Source organism: Chiloscyllium plagiosum, chromosome 39, assembly GCF_004010195.1.
Source record: "Chiloscyllium plagiosum isolate BGI_BamShark_2017 chromosome 39, ASM401019v2, whole genome shotgun sequence".
Lineage (NCBI taxonomy): Eukaryota > Metazoa > Chordata > Chondrichthyes > Orectolobiformes > Hemiscylliidae > Chiloscyllium > Chiloscyllium plagiosum.
In genome coordinates, this window is record NC_057748.1 from 9946076 (window position 1) to 9963327 (window position 17252).

Genomic DNA, 17252 nt, shown 5'->3' on the forward strand with positions numbered 1-17252 from the left:
TTTAGAAGCAACGACTCCTCCCTTAAATTGTCATACGTCCAAGTGCCATCTGCCACTAATGATAGTGTTGTACATGTAGTCCTTCTATAATATGATGGTCATGTCCTTGTGCAACCCCACATTATAGAAAGATCGCACTTTAGAAAAAATGCTTAAAGTGTTGGTGATGTAATCGCGTTACAGCCAACACACATTTTAAGAGTTAGAAAGAGAGTCCCCAATTTGTCAATTGCATTAAAGGAATTTGTGGTAATGAAACGCATGTTATAGCAGAACGACCCTTTGAGAAAGAATCGGAGGGGATTCAGCCACAACACAGAGCAGTTGTTGGAGCTGAGATTAAGCAGTAGGGTTTCTGTGGTTCCTGTGGTGCAGCAGTAGTGTCTCTACCCTTCAACCAAGTGACCCAGCTTTAAGTCCCATCTCCTCCAAAAGTGTGTATGTTCGCATCTCTGAACAAGTTGATGAGAAAGGCTGGGATTTTAGTCCCCTCTCTCTCTCTATTGCTACCTTGCCCAATTGTAGATTTGTTGCACATTTAGTTGGTTTAATTAGTTCATTTTGTGGTATGTCTACAAAATGGACCCGATGCCTTTAGCAAAAGGTGTACACCATGGAGGCTGGAGTGCATTATTTCCACCAACTCCATTTTCATTTAGTCCCCTTTCTACCTTACCCTCGCTTTTATTACAGCTGTTGGTTCCACTTTGTCGTTAGAAACAGGAGTGATTTGGGACTTGGTGAGAAACAATATTCAATAATGTCCCTGAGCAGAAAAAGGCAAGTTACATGTCGCTGTGTTTTTGTTTGTAGTTTAATTAAGTGGATTACTTGACAAATTGGTGGTGGGTTTTTAAAATATATTTTAAAAAATCATTTGGCTGGGTTTTTCACAGAAGGGGAGGTGGTCACAAAAGTGCAGGAATAGACTGGTGTTTGTGTTGAACTACAAAACACAAAGAAATTGTTGTGGAAGACTGACTACTTCAGTGAGTGAATGATTTTGCAATGGAATAATTGCAAGTAGGGTGGCACAGTGGCTCAATGGTGCCTAACAGCGCCAGGGACCCGGGTTCGATTCCAGCCTCAGGTGACTGTGTGGGGTTTGTACATCCTCCCTGTGTCTGTGTGGGTTTCCTCCAACAATCCAAAGGTATGCAGGGCAGGTGAATTTGCCATGCTAAATTACCCATAGCGTTCGGTGCATTAGTCAGAGGGAAATAGTTCTGGGTGGGTTACTCTTTGGATGGTCGGTGTGGACTTGTTGGGCCAAATGGCCTTGTTTCCACACTGGAGGCAACCTAATCTGTTTGGTTTGGTTTGTCCAGAAGATCTGTGAGCTGTTGTGATTTGCATTGCATTGGGTCACTGTGATGTTCTGTTGCTGTTCTTAGCAGCCACATCATTTGTCGAGATATTCAAGCAGATATATCCATTTATCCCCACACTCCAGTGCATTGCAGTTCTGTGCACGCCTGAGTTTCTCGGAGCATATTTGATGAGGTTGTGGCTACGGGGATAGAGGCAGATGAAAACCAGTTGGTGCTCTGGTTAAGGTGGCTCACACATTCCGATAATGGATTCTGCTGGAGCTCTCCCTGGATGGTATTTCCTGCAATGCAGCAGAAATTACTTGTTACTGCCGACGTGAGACTGTCCTGGTGCCGACCACATACCGTTACGTTCAGTTTGGTTCTGTCCATCCACTCAGTTACCTGGTTATTTGATCGCCTGTCCTCAGTCTTGGTTAGAGACAGGCAATGCATGGTGAGAATTTCCTCAGGTGACCTTCACTTCCCAGAGAGAAAACTGATGGACAACTCAGAGAAAAGCAAATTCCCCAGCTGATTAGCAGAACAGCAAAGGACAGTAATTGGGGGTAGAGGCTAATATGATGGTGAGGTTTTGGTGTAGTGGTTATGTCACTGAGCTGGTAATCTAGCACCCACCCATGGTAAAACTGGAATTCAATTTTTAATGAAATCTAGAATTAAAACCAATGACCATATCAGCACGGTTGATCCTTATGAAGGAAAACCTGTCTGGCTCATCAATGCCTTTTTGGGAAGAAAATCTGCCATCCTTAACCCGGTCTGACCTACATGTGACTCCAGACCCACAATGATTTGGAATGATACAGTACAGAAGGAGGCCATTTGGCCCATTGTGTCTGTACTAGCTCCCAAAAGAGCTGCCCAGCTAGTCCCACTCTCCAGCCTGATCTCCATAACCCTCTAAATTTATCCCTTTCAAATATATATTTGAAACCTCCTATGGAATTCACCTCCACCAGTCTCCCAGGCAGCATATTCCAAATCCTAAAATCTCCCTGAGTAAAGACATTTCTCTTCATCTCACTCCTAGCTCGGTTGCTGACAATCTTGAAACTGTGACCCTTAGTGACTGACATACCAGTGAGTCCTTCTTTACCCTGTCCAAATTGTTCCTAATTTTGAACTCCTCAATAAGGTCACCTCTTTATTTCTCTGCTCCATGGAGAATAAGCCCAATCTCTCTCACCTTTCCTTGTATCTAAAATCTTTCATTCCTAGTGCCATTCTCGCAAATCTCTTTTGAACTCTCTCCAGGTCTTTAGCCCTCTGTGGTTGACTCTTAACTACCCTTATGCAAAGAGTGATGGGTAATGAAAGTGAATCCTGCCAATGATGCCCATATCCTGTAAACGTATTTTTTAACAAAATAGTGGTAAGGACACTGGACTAGAAATCCGAGGGTCCTGTCCAATGCTCTGGGGTGAGGTCAGATTCAAACCCCACCCCACCATCTGGTGGAATTTAACTTCCATTGATGTTTCTAAATTGGAAGCCAGTCTGTGATGGGGGAGGGTCTGTGAAACTACCATTGATTGCTATCAACTAATGTCCTTTAGGAGAGGAAATCTGCCCTCCTTACCTGGTCTAGTCTACGTGTGACTCCAGACCTATACTAATGTGGGTGCCTCTCAGTTGCCCTCTGAAGCAAGATAACGGGGCACTCAGGTCAATCAGGGATAGTCATCACTACCCACCACCCCCATGAGAGAATGAAGGAGAAACATGAGTCAAAGAAGGGCATAAGGAATTTGGTTGCAAATCAGCAATGATTGCATTGAATGACTTGAGATGCTGCTACTATTTATACATAAAGGTAAAAGCACCAATAGTCCCAGAGGTTTGCTGTCTTGTTAGAGAGAGATGACTGGTGGTGAGAGTCACCACAGCTCAGGCAAAGGGCACGTTGACCATAGTAACCATAGCCAATGCAGGAATTGGACCCACACTGTTGGCTTCATGGAGTCATCCAGCACAGAAACAGACCCCACGGTCCAACCAGTCCAGGCCAACCATGTTCCCAAACTAAACTAGTCCCACCTGCCTGCTCCTGGCCCATATCCCTTCAAACCTTTCCTATTTGTGGACTTATCTAAGTATCTTTTAAATGTTGTAACTGTGCCCACATCCACCACTTCCTCACGAAGCTTATTCCACATGCAAATCATACTCTGTGTAAAAATTTTGCCCCTCATATCTTTTTAAATTTCTCTCCTCATACCTTAAAAATGTGCCCCTTCGTCTTGAAATCTCCCAACCCAGGGAAGACACAATTACCATTAACCCTAACTATTCCCCTCACGTTTTTATAATCCTCTATAGGATCAGCTCGCAACCTCCTACGCTCTGGTGAAAGAAGTCCCAGCCTATCCAGCCTTTTCTTATAACTCAAGCCTTCCATGTCGCGCAACATCCTGGGAAATCTCTTCTGAACCCACTCTAGCTGAATAATGTCCTTCCTATAACAGGTCAACCAGAACTTGACCCAGAAGGGGCCTCACCAATACCCTCAATCTGCATTGCAAACCAGCCATCCGACCAACTTAGCTAACCGACACATCACACTCCCCCCACACCCCTCACCATCCTACAACAATCCATCTGACATCAGAGACCCCTTGGTTAGTAATGGGGCAACCTGACATTCAAACAGCACGTTATATGTGAAGTATCGGCTCAGCATTGTAATTTCCTATCGTATAACCTACATTCTTTTTAAAAACACAGGTCTCAGAGGCGGTGAGGTAGCACAGAATGAAATGAGACAGAGGCTAGCTTTTGACAAGAGGCCATTCAGTCCATCTGCCAATAGCCTATCTCCATATCTGTTAGAACATAAGCTCTGGTCAACCCAAGAATCTCCTGTGTCAGCTTCCTCCAATGTTTCCCTTGTCTCTCTCTCCCATTGGTTATTCAAGTAAACCATCACTTACAACACAAAAGCAAATGCTGGAGATCTGAAATGAAGTGCTAAAGAAACTCGGCAGGTCTGGCAGCATCTGTGGAGAGAGAGAGAGAGAGATAGACTATGCAAAGGTTCTTGTGATATAACAAAGTTCTCAGGTTTGACAAAATTACAATAGTTTACATTGATATAGTGCCTTTAGAACCTTGAGGACGTTTACATCAGAAAATATACTTTTAGTCCATTCCTGGGTTGAAGTTGACACTGGCTGGGTCAGTATTTATTGCCCATCCCCACTTGCCCCTGAGGAGGTGGTGGTGAGCTGCCTCCTTGAACACTTGCAGACCTTGGGTGGTAGCGATGCCGTTAGGGAGGCAGTCTCAGGATAATGACCCAGTGATACTGAAGGAATGGCCGATATGTTTCCACGTCAGGATGGTGAGTGGCTTGGAGAGGAACTAGCAAGTGGTGGTGTTCCCATGTATCTGCTGCCTCTGTCCTTATAGATGGTAAGGCTGGTGGATTTGTAAGGTGCTATCTGAGGAGACTTGGTGAATCTTTGCAGGGTAACGTGGAGATGGTGCACACTGATGTCGCAGTGTGTCAATTGCTGGAGGGACCTAACGCTGAAGGTGTGGCATGGGGTGCCAATCAAGCATGTTGCTTTGGCATGACTGGTCTCCAGTTTATTAAGTGTTGTCAGAGCTGCTGAGATGAAAGGTGTGTGTTGAAATAGAGTTTTTCCAGAGTTTGGATTTCAAACTAGTGACATATGTGATTTTTTTTTGGAAACGTGTTTACTATGAACTAGTTGACTAAACTAATTAACTAATAATTTCTGAACACGATTATAAGGCATTATGTATCAGAGAGCTGATGACAATCACAGCCTCTGGAGGGTTAGTGAAAGTTTGTCTATATTATGGGATTTTTTTAGCAGTAGAAGTCTTTTTAAAAATTAACACATTAACTTAGTAGCAGCTGGGAAGAGCAATAAATTTAGTTAAAACATTCTGGACTTAGTTCAAAGGAGACCTGACTGAAGTCCCATATACAAATAGTCCATCTTGGAAAAAGAACTAGTTTGTTCAGAGAAGTTACAGAAATATGTTACCTCAAGTTTCTTAGTTGTGTGAATCAAACAAGAAGGCTTTGCAGTTAATAGGCCAGGTTTAGAACTGAGGGAAAGTAGCAATTCATTCAGATCCACAGATAGAACACTTCTCTGAGGAGCTGATGCAGAGGTGCCCTGGAGCTGAGATGATTGACCTCCAACAACCACAGGCCAATTTCTTTTGTGCCAGGTATGACTCCAACCAGCCGAGAATGGTTCCCCGTGATTCCCATTGACTCTAGTTTTGCTTGATGTCCCACTCAGACAAAGGCAGCCTTGATATCAAGGACGGTCACTCTCACCACACCTCTGGAATTTAGCTCTTTGGTCCATGTTTGAACTGAGGCTGTAATGAGGTCAGGAGCCGAATGATCTTGGTGGAACCCAAACTGGGCATCACCCAGTAGGTTATTGTTCACTAAATGCTAGTTATCGACTCCACCACCATTATTTATCATTAGAAATAACAGCTGAGTGCTATTATTGCTGGACTGTCAATCCAGAGACCCAGGTAATATTCTGGGGGACCTGAATTTGAATCCTGCCATGGCAGATGGTGGAATTTGAATTCGATAAAAATCTGGAATTAAGAGTCTAATGATGACCATGAATCCCTTGTCAATTGTTGGAAAAACTCATCTGATTCACAAATGACCTTTAAGGAAGGAAACTGCCATCCTCACCTGGTCTGGCCTACAGGTGACAGCAATGTGGGTTGGCTCTTAACTGCCCTCTGGGCAATTAGGAATGGGCAATAAATGCTGGGCCAGTCAGCAACACTCTCATCCTGTGAATGAATTTGTTTTTAAAAGTTGCTGATGAACAAGAATAGATTGATGCGGACAATAATTGTCTGGGTTGGATTTGTCTTGACTTTTATGAGCATGGTACATTTAGGCTAATTTACACAGTGCTGGGTGGATGTTAGTGTTGCAGCTGTACGAAATCATCCAGGCTAGAGGCGCTGGAGCACAAGTTTTCAATAGTATTCCTGGCAGTTGGCAAGGCCTATGGCCTTTGCTAGAATCCAGTGCCTTTGGTCATTTCTTAACATTGTGTGAAGTGAACCGAATTACCTGAAAGTTTGTATCTGTGATGTTGGGAGACTGCAAGAGGAAGCTGAGATCATCTGTTCAGCTGATCTAAGATACCTTGTGAATATTTCAGCCTTGGCTGCCCCATCACCAAAAACAACCACAAGGCATGGGCAGATAAACGGCAGACAGAATTTAATATGGAGATTTGCGATGTGATGCATTTTGGGAGGCATGGGGACAGCCAGTATAAATTTAATGGCGTGGATCTTACAAATATGCAGAAGGGGGGGGGGATCATGTATATTGATTTTTGAAGGCAACAAAACACATTGAGAGAGTGGTGAGCACAGCAGAGTGGGATTGTGGGCTTCAGAAATAGGGGAACTAAACATAGGCACATGTTCAATGTTTAGAAAGCTCTGATTAGGCCCTAACTAGAGTACCGGACCCAATTCTGGTCACCATCCTCTAGAAAGGATTGCAAGAGTCTTTAAGAGGGTGTGGAGAGAGATTTCCCAGAATGCTTTCGGTGATGAAAGGTTTTAGCTATTAGCTTTGTTCAGAGAAGCTAAGGCAGTTCTCTTTGGGGAAAGGAGACTGAGGAGAGATTTGATGGAGGGGTACAAAACTATAACAGGTTCGGATAAGGTCAGTAGAGAAAAGCTGCTCCTATTAGTTGTCATGATGTGGAGGAGCCGGTGTTGGACTGGGGTGGACAAAGTTAAAAATCACACAATGCCACGTTATAGTCCAACAGGTTTATTTGGAAGCACTAGCTTTTGGAGCACCACTCCTTTGTCAGGAAGTCGATAAAGGAGTGGCTCTACAAAAGTTAGTGCTTCCAAATAAACCGGTTGGACTATAACGTGGCATTGTGTGATTTTTAACCTACTAGTTGTGTATAAGACGAGGCGAACACAGATTTGCAAGAGATGCAAATGAATATGAAGATGTGATCCCTCTCACCCCAGGAATTAATCAAGAGATCTTTTGAGCAAATATTTGCTTCAGTTGATGATGGTGATGGACAGAGTCTTGCTGAGGTGTCGGAACTCTTGTTTTACTTGCTGAAGAGCTCTTTCAAACAGCACGCCAGTCAGGACCACCAGAATCAGACCCGGCAGGTAGAGGTCCCACTGGGGAGATCTGAGGAGATGTTCAGGAGCATCATAGAGGGGGCTGAGTCTGCTGCCTTAAGGACCCCAACCCCAACACCCCTGGTATCCCAGGATCACAGAGGCTTCAGGTCAGCGACACGTCATGTGCAGTGGGACTAATGGGGAATGGAGATTTAGGTTTCTGGGAAAGCCCCTTCCTGACATCCAATCCCTCCATCTAAACGTGATGGCCTGTTATTAAAGGATCCTACCCACCCTCTGAGTTAATAACTCAGGCAGTTATGGAACACCCTACCTGGAAATTTGGTGGAACCAGGTTCAATTGAAGAATTCAAGAGGGGCACGGAATGGTTATTTGGTGTGCAGGGATAAGGGGAAAAGGCAAGAGATTGGCATTGAGTAATAGAACTGGCACAATGGGCTGATTGGCCTCTTTCTGCACTGTAACAATTTTACAATTCTGGGTTCACATATCGAGACTGGCATGTGGCAACAATTGGGTTAATGCCAGGGCAACTGGGATAAGGTCCTTAATTGGTTTTTAATTGGTCCTTAATTGGTCTTTAACTGGCCCTTAATTGGTAAGGGCCCTCAATTGACAGTGCAGTAAGAAGGCCAGTCATGTGTCTTACTGCCCAGAATGGAACTCTGTTGGAGACAGCGAGGGACTGTGTTTGGCTACACCACCCCATCACCTGCTTAAATGTCCTCCCCATCTCCAAGCTCCAACCTCCAGGAACACACATCCTCTCAGCAATTAGGAATCACGTGGAGTTCAAGTTGAATTCATTCCAACATAGTAAAGCCTGGGGCCTAGTCACCTCCCTTGGTATTTTGAGTCATCTGAGGTCTTCCCCTTTCTCATCGAGACATACACGGAAACAGGCCCTTCGGTCCAACTCATCCATGACAACCAAGTTTTCCAAACTAAACTAGACCAAAGATGTGCATGGATTGGCCATGCTAAATTGCCCATAGCTTCCAGAGATTTGCCAGCTAGGTGGTTTAGCCATGGGAAATGCAGGATTACAGGGATAGGGTAGGGGAGTGGGTCTGGATGGGATGCTCTTCAGAGGGTCGGTGTGGACTCGATGGGCCGAATAGCCTGCTTCAACATTGTGGGGATTCTACGATTCTAATCCAACCTGCCTGCTTTTAATCCATATCCCTGTAAACCTTTCCTATTCATGTACCTGCCCAAATGTCTTTTAAAAATCATAACTGTATCTGCATCTACCACTTCCTCTGGCACACGGATCACTCTCTGTGTGAAAAAAATTGCCCCTTAGGTCCCTTTAAAATCTTTCTCCTCTCTTCTCCTCTTTCCTCACCTCACCTCGCCCCTCGTCTCTTAAACATATTTCCCATTGTTTTGAACTCACCCAATCTGGGATAAACCTCTATAAGGTCACCCCTCAACCTCTTCCACTCCTTTGAAGAAGGTCCCAGCCTCTCCAGACTCTCCTTATAACTCAAGTCCAGGTAACATCCCGGAAAGTTCTTTCTGAACCCTCTCCAATTTAGTAATATCCTTCCTGTGTGCAGCTCTTTGTTGGTGTTGGAGCGTTCCCAGGCTGAGGGGTTCCCAGTGTCCAATGTGAATCGGGCTCAGTCAGCATCCACCTTTGGTTCTGAGTCAAAGGCTAGAGGAGCAGGTGATCCAGTGCGGTAGGTCTAATCTGGAATTTTATTGAGTTCTTCCACCCTTTGAAAGAAGTGAAGACAAAACCTGCTCACGCAACATGCTCTCGCAGCTGATGTTTGTGCGCAGCACGATCCCACAGGCAGCTGCCAGATGGTGATAAGTTTCAGGAATGTTTGTTGAGGGAATGTTGCTCAGGTCTTCCATGGGGGATAAGGGGGTGGGGCCAGGATACCAACAGAAGAAGGGGGTTGCCTGGGGCGATGGGAGACGGGGTAGTGGAAACAGACCTCAGTGGGAAAGGGGTCCATGAAGGATAGTCCCCCATCATTTCCCACCTGAGGTCCCAGGAATCGTTAGGTTTTCTACGTGTTGCTGACCTTTCCCCGTCTGCCAAACCATTGTAGCTGAATTTCAGAAAGAGTGGCCCCCTTCTATTGCCCCATCTCTAATTGCCCTTGCACCAAGAGGCTTGCTAGGGCCATTACAGGGGGCAGTTAAGAATCAACCACGTTACTTTGGGGTCTGGAGTCACATATAGGCCAGACCGAGTAAGGACAGCAGATTTCCTTGAAACTGATGGATTCTTACAACAATCGATGCCAAGTTTGTCACCATTACTAAGGCCAGGTCCTTTAAACAATTTAAATTCTAGCCCAGTCTGCTGTAGAAGGAGTTGAATGTATAGTCTCTGCCTCGGGTCTCTGGATTATTCATTGGCGTGATACCACGCATTAAGGTCTTCTCTGTTTTAGTTGCCTCTTTGATTTAATCCTTTTTTTTTGGGGCAGGTGAGGAAGAAGCTGGAGGATACAAAGATGGTTCCCTGTGCAGTTACTGCACCTTCTGTGAGGTGAGCAGTTTGATTTTTTTTTGAAGATTGATCGGTCAGATTTCTGTGTCTGGGTGAGAGGCGATCAGAGACACCAGATCAGAACGGTACTCAGATTGGCAACCTGGATATAAAACTGGCATTGTGGGTAAATTGGCTGTCCAAGGAACTGCCTGTTACTCATGCCCACTGACCAGGGTTCAGAGATGGAAGGTCAGCATTCCAACCAACTTTAATTTGGAGAGATCTTCATACAATATGGACTTGGTTAGCCAGATTAACTAGCGCTGAGAGAACTTAATCATCTCAGAGAACATTCAGTTGAGTTTAAAACAAGACTATGTCTTCCAGAAGACACACATATTCATATGCAGAGACCCATTCTCGACAAACATGAGGACAAAGTTTGAATTTCCCAGAACTCCCCTTCATTTAGGGGAGCCATAATTTAGTGTTTCTTCTTCAGAGTTGACTTGCCAACCAATCAACCAATCAGCCCCCCTTTCCTCATGCAGTATAAATTGTCGTGAGAGTTTGAAATTTGGTATTCTTGCGTCTGTCCTGACGAGGGCAAAACACAAATCTTCTACACATTGCCTCTCTTCTCAGTAAAGTTCCTCAGTTTGTGTCGGATTTGAACCTTTCTCTTTTGGTTGCTTTTTGTTGTCTCATTTTCCTTTAATTATTTGTCCATGGGTTGTGGCAGGGGAGGCATTTATTGCTGCCTCCCCTAATGCCCTGGAGATGGCAGTAGCGAGCATCCTCTTGAACCACTGCAGTGCTTGGTGTGTGCACAGTGCTGTTAGGGATTTTGACTCAGAGAGACAGTCACATTAGGCGTTTGAAGGTTCTTATGTTAAACACCATTTCCGTCTGTCCCCACAGCACTGCGATGATTGTGATAAATGCCCTTGTGAGGAAGGAGACAAGAGCGAGCACTGTGAGGATTGCAAGGTAAGAACTTTCACAGGCATCACAGCAACACCAGCCAAGCCTCAGTCCCAGGATCACACTGGGAAAGACCCTTCTGGACTAGGTTTCTATTCATGAAACTCTGGGCTAAAGACTCATGTATTCCTGGTAGACTGTGCTACATACCAGAGCTCCATGAATTGGGTAAGTCAGCTCAATGTCCATTTAGTTCTTTCTTGTTCTTGAATGTTTTAACAATACAGTTTCCTCCATTTCTTGTATTCACTACATGTATCCAATGTCTCTATTATTCAGTCTCTGGACCGATTCCAATCCTTCAGAATATGATTTTGCCTCTGTCTCCAATGCACAAGATACAAACTACCCCTCCCAGCCCAGTCATAACCTCTTCCAACCCTTTCCAACAGGCAGAAGATTAGAAAGCTTAAACACGTGTACCCAACACATTCAAGATCAGCTTCTTCCTTTCTATTATGAGACTTGTGAACGGACCTCTCAAATTCTAGGTTTATTGTTGATCCCACTCTGTGCACCTTCTCTGCAGCTGTAACATTGTATTCCTCACTCTGTTCAGTCACCCTTTGTATAGTATGATCTGCCTGTACTGCACACAAAACAAAACTTTTCACTGTACCCAGGTACACGCGACAATAATAAATCAAATCAATATGTATCGCACCTCTCCAAAGTGAATCTTTTTTTGGCCCTTGTAATCTTTGATTGTGGCCAATATTATTTATTGAGATTCTCGGTCTAATCTGTACTCTCCTTACTTTCCCTTTCTTCTACAGTACTGTCAGTTCTGTTATGTGTGCCCCGTAATATGTGAAACAGTTTGCAAACCAGGTGGGTAATGGTCGGAACTTTCTATCTAAGTCCTGTTATTTAATGATTAGATTCCCTACAGTGTGGAAACAGGCCCTTTGGCCCAACCGACCCTTCGAAGAGTAACCCACTCAGACCTATTTCCCTCTGACTAACCCATCTAATACTATGGGCAATTAAGCATGACCAATTCACCTGGCCTGCACATTTTTAGACTGTGGGAGGAAACCCACGCAGACACGGGGAAGAATGTGCAAACTCCACACAGACCGTCGCCCGAGGTGGGAATTGAACCTGGGATCCTGGTGCTGTGAGGCAACGGTGCTAGCCACTGAGCCACCCCTCCCAGTACATTCTCTCTAACTCTGCTGCACTCAGAGCTATACTATATTGGTTGGTATTGATGGTATAATGCCACTAGACTGGTAACCTAGAGAGTTAGGTTGATGTTTGGGAGGTATGGGTTCAACCTTACCAATTTTTATAGGTGCACCAGAGAAAGCATCCTATCCAGATGCATCATGGTACGGCAGCTGCTCTGCTCAGGACTGCAATGAGTTCCAGAGAGCTGTGAACACAGCCCAGTCCATCACATAAACCAGCCTTCTATCCACTAACTCCGTCTATACTTCCTGCTGCCTTACGAAAGCAGCTAACATCATCAAGGACCCTTCCCACCCCTCATTATATTCGCTTCCACACTCTTCCACTGGGCATAAGATATAAAAGTTTGAAAACAGATTTAAGAACAGCTTCTTCCCCGCTGCTATCAGACTTAGGAACAGACCTGGGCGGATGTAGGTACTGCAGATGCTGGAGATTAGAGTCAACATTAGCCTGGTGCTGGAAAAGCACAGCAGGTCAGGCAGCATCTGAGGAGCAGAAAAATCGACGTTTCGGCAAAAACCCTTCATTAGCCCTGATGAAGGGCTTTTGCCTGAAATGTCGACTTTCCTTCTCCTCGGATGCTGTCTGACCTGCTGTGCTTTTCCAGCACCAGGCTAATTATGAACAGACCTGTCATACATTAGAGTTGATCTTTCTCTGCACCTTCTCTGTAACTGGAACACTATATTCTGCATTCCGTTCTACATTACCCTGATGTACTTATGGAAGGTAATGACTTGTCTGGATAGCACGCAAAACAATACTTTTCACTGTATCTCAGTACACGTGACAATAATAAATCAAACTAAATGGTAGCTGGAGAAATTTCCATTTAGAGTGAATTAATTCTGAATTTAGAAATAAAACGCTAATGTCATATAAAAACAATTATTGAACCTGCCACATTGTTGTTTTAAAAGTGAAATCTGAGTCGTGGCTGTCCTTTCGGGAAGGAAATCTGCTGTCCTTACCCAGTCTGGCCTCCACGTGACTCCAGACTCACATCAATGTGGTTCACGTGTAACTGCCCTCTGAATTAGGTCTAGAAAGCCTCTTAGTTCAAGGGCAATTATGGATGGGTAATAAATATTGGTCTTACCAGTGACACTCATATCCTATGACTGAAATAACTTTAAAAATGGCTCGAATAGTGACTACTAAAAGAACATTAGTCCCGGGTTTGATTCCAGCCTCGGGAGACTGTCTGCGTGGTTTTTGCACATTCTCCCCGTGACTGTGTGGATTTCCTCTGGGTGCTCTGGTTTCCGCCCACAGTCCAAAGATGTGCAAGTCAGGTAGATTGGCCAGGTTAAATTGCCCCATAGTATTCAGAAATATGTACTTTAGGTGCATTACTTAGGGGTAAATGTAGAGTAATAGGGCAGGGGAATGGGTTTGGGTGGGATACTCTTCCAAGGGTCGGTGTGGATTTGTTGGGCCGAAGGGCCTGTTTCCACATTGAAGGGATTCTATGATTCCACGTGAGGAGGAGATTGAGTACCACAATGTCAAGGTCCTACACGGAACGGGAGTATGATCTGAGAATGATGGAATAATCAGCAGAGAGAGAGAACTCATGGGATCCAGAGAAAGATCTCTCACAGGAGCACAGGCCACTGATGTTGATAAATGACTGAGAGAAGGAGTTTGCAGAGTCCCTGTGAAAGGGAATATAGTTCAGACATGGGGAGGTTAATTCTGGGTGATATCAAAATGTTGGAAACACCTTGCAAGAGCGGAATTCAAAAATCCTTTGAGATTAGTCGGACTGTCTAATTTTTAAATTCCTACACTTCCTGATGTTCTAGAATAAGAATTTAATTGAGGTATGAATTTCAACAGGATAGGGATCACTCTCTGTGTAACTGTACAGAGCCAGTGTGTATTCAGCAGGGTAAGGGTCACTCTCTGTGTAAATTTACAGAGTCAGTGTTTATTCAGCAGGATAAGGGTCACCCAGTGTGTAACTGTACAGAGCCAGTGTGTATTCAGCAGGGTAAGGGTCACCCAGTGTGTAACTGTACAGAGCCAGTGTGTATTCAGCAGGGTAAGGGTCACTCTCTGTGTAATTGTATAGAGTATGTGTGTATTCAGCAGGGTAAGGGTCACTCTCTGTGTAAATTTACAGAGTCAGTGTTTATTCAGCAGGATAAGGGTCACTCTCTGTGTAACCGTACAGAGTCAGTGTGTATTCAGCAGGGTAAGGGTCACTCTCTGTGTAATTGTACAGAGTCAGTGTGTATTCAGCAGGGTAAGGGTCACTCTCTGTGTAACCATACAGAGTCAGTGTGTATTCAGCAGGGTAAGGGTCACTCACAACCCCTGTTTATGCTTCTTTTCCAGGCAGCTACGTAGATGAATTCTCATCAACAATATATCAGTGAGTAAAACTGTTGATCGGCTCACAGTACACAGCACAAACCATTCTCAAATAGTTCTCAGGTAGTTTGATGCACAGAATGACACAGGGATGTGTGTGTAGGGATCTGTGTGAGAGAGAGGGGTTGAGTGGATAAGGAAGAGTGAGGGAGAGATGGATAATGGGAGATTGATTGAGACACATTGAATGAAGGGGGGTTATGTGAGTAATTTGGGCAGATTAATTGACTGTTGGGGAGTTAATGAATTTGGGGTAGGGAGTGAATGTGGGAGAGGGTGTGAGTATGGGGGAGGGAGTGTAGACTTTGCCTATATCCTGAGAAAATTTTAGTTGATGGTTTGTCCTGCTCTTTGATTGGTCAGCACCATCCCTGTATTGTCAACAGCTTGCGATCATTCCGATTGGGCGGATGGGATTTGGATTCATGATCTTTTCTCTTTCAGATCCATCGCAAATGTGTTCGAGCAGCCTGAGCATTAATCGTGTCAGTGTGCGGTCAGAGAAACTGGGCGTTAACACCCAAAAACAGGAGCCAAGTCTCATCTCTGCACCTCGCGCTTTGCTCTGATGAACTGTGTCGCTGATCGTTTTTTTTTTATTCAAGAAGAATTCACTTCCATTTGAAAGTCTCCCCAAACGAACCCCCCCGTCACAAACCAGAATCCATAGGATAACGAAGGGGTGGAGGTGGTGAATCCCAATGACCCACAGCCTCCATCCTCGTCTCTCCTTCAGACCCATCTTAGAGGCCACCTATCCCACACAGCCTGCCTTTAAAACACCCAGTGGCTTCACTGGTCTTTCCTTTCAGGGTTGGACTCTTCCTATTCCCAGCCTGAACCAGTCTGGAGACCACACACAAACCCCCCCCTCACTTAGAGTCAAGACTGGTTGAGTCTTCACTATCCTCCGAAGGGGCCTAGTGAGGCAATGAAGCCTTTGATTGAGCTGGTGAAGAGTTCAGCACCTTACCTGAGTGCAGGGCTTGAGCCTTCAGAGTTAGGCCCCAGGCCTGTTCTGAATGATTGCGGCGCAAGCCTCTGATGGGTACAGGGGAGAGGTCACAGGGTCAAACGTTCCCTTTGATTAAGGACAGTAAACCCTGGATGGGTCAAGACTTTAACCCCACCCTGAGCTGGGAAAATGCCATCTCCTAGTTGGATCACTGCTCAACCCTGACTAAACTATCTCAGTCACATATTCACAGTAACCCTTTCTCCACTGCTGCCTCTCTCTCCTGAGGGCACAGGCTCGGAGTCCTTTCTAGAACCTTTCATGCTTCAAACACGATTGTTTGACCATGGAACCTAATCAGCCAATTCTAAACTCTTCCCGTGACCCGGACCTCCTCGATTACTGACTCCCTTTCCCTCGATCGTGTGAGGCTTTGACCCCAAATTGTAAAATGATAAGAGTCCAGGAGGGCTTGCTGTCCGACCTCTGACCCTTGCAGTCAGTAATCTGGGCCCCTAGCCCGTTGGATTAAGTCAAGGAACTAATACGGCCATGGTGCATAAAGGTGTGGGGGCTACCACACAGAGCCCTTAAACATTGACAACGCCCTTTTTCACCAGGAAATCACACCTTCCATCTCCTCAGCAGTACCTGTTTCCATAGCGATCAGATTCTGACATGACCCATCATACTTTGGGAATAATCAGCGACCCATTCCTGAGCTTCGGAGTCTCCCAGATTCCACTAAAAGCTGCCCGGTTAGAATGAATTGTTTTGTTATTTTTTTCTCTCTCTCTGCAACCCCATTTCTCACCTTTCCTCGTTTCAGTATTTATTGATAGATGCTCATTTTGTTTTATTAAAAATGGACGTATCTTTGCCTACATCCCCCACCATCCCACGCTGTCTGTTTTAGTGAGGGGAGGGGGACGTGGTGGTCCATTTAGAATATGATAAATTATTAAAGTGTGGGAGCACTAGGAAAATCTCCCTTTTGATCTGGTTGTGTGACACGTGGTTATTTCTATTCTGTACAGCCCTTACCAGATTCCGTCTGCTCCCTCTCTTACCTGAGACCACAGACCCCACAGTTGAGTTACAGCTTTGGTGTCCTACCTCACGAGTTTAATACGTCTCCATGACCTCAGCTCTAACTGTGCATAAGAGCATAAGAGCTGGGAGTAGGAGAGGCCATTCAGCCCCTCAGGCCTGCTCCACCATTCGATACTATCAGGATGCGCCTGACTGAGGCCTCGATTCCACTCTCCTGCCTGTCTTCCGTAAGCAGGGCACTTAGAGAATCCTAATGCTGTCAGGCAGAGTCAACATAGTTTGGTGAAAGGGAGGTTTGACTAATTTATTGAAAATTGTGAAGGACGTAACAAGCAAGGTCAGCACTGACCCTCCAACAGTGCAGCACTCCCTCAGTACTGACCATCCGACAGTGCAGCACTCCCTCAGTACTGACCATCTGACAGTGCAGCACTCCCTCAGTACTGACAATCCGATAGTGCAGCACTCCCTCAGTACTGACCGTCAGATAGTGCAGCACTCCCTCAGTACTGACCATCCGACAGTGCGGCACTCCCTCAGTACTGACCGTCAGATAGTGCAGCACTCCCTCAGTACTGACCCTCCAGCAGTGCAGCATTCCCTCAGTACTGACCATCCGACAGTGCAGCACTCCCTCAGTACTGACCCTCTGATAATGCAGGACTCCCTCAGTACAGACCCTCCAGCAGTGCAGCACTCCCTCAGTACTGACCCTCCGATAGTGCAGCACTCCCTCAGTAC

General features: G+C 45.3%; 1 protein-coding gene across 1 annotated transcript in view; it reads left to right on the top strand.

Moving 5' to 3' along the window:
- Window positions 1-16461, top strand: part of LOC122542214 (protein PFC0760c-like) — an 18429-nt gene extending 1968 nt beyond the window's left edge. Inside the window, exons 2-6 of the mRNA XM_043679711.1 lie at window positions 9939-10000; window positions 10865-10933; window positions 11704-11758; window positions 14468-14504; window positions 14948-16461. Coding sequence (XP_043535646.1) covers window positions 9939-10000; window positions 10865-10933; window positions 11704-11758; window positions 14468-14504; window positions 14948-14984 — 260 coding nt within the window. The 3' untranslated portion in view covers window positions 14985-16461. The remainder of the gene's footprint in view (window positions 1-9938; window positions 10001-10864; window positions 10934-11703; window positions 11759-14467; window positions 14505-14947) is intronic.
- The last annotated feature ends 791 nt before the right edge of the window (window positions 16462-17252 follow it).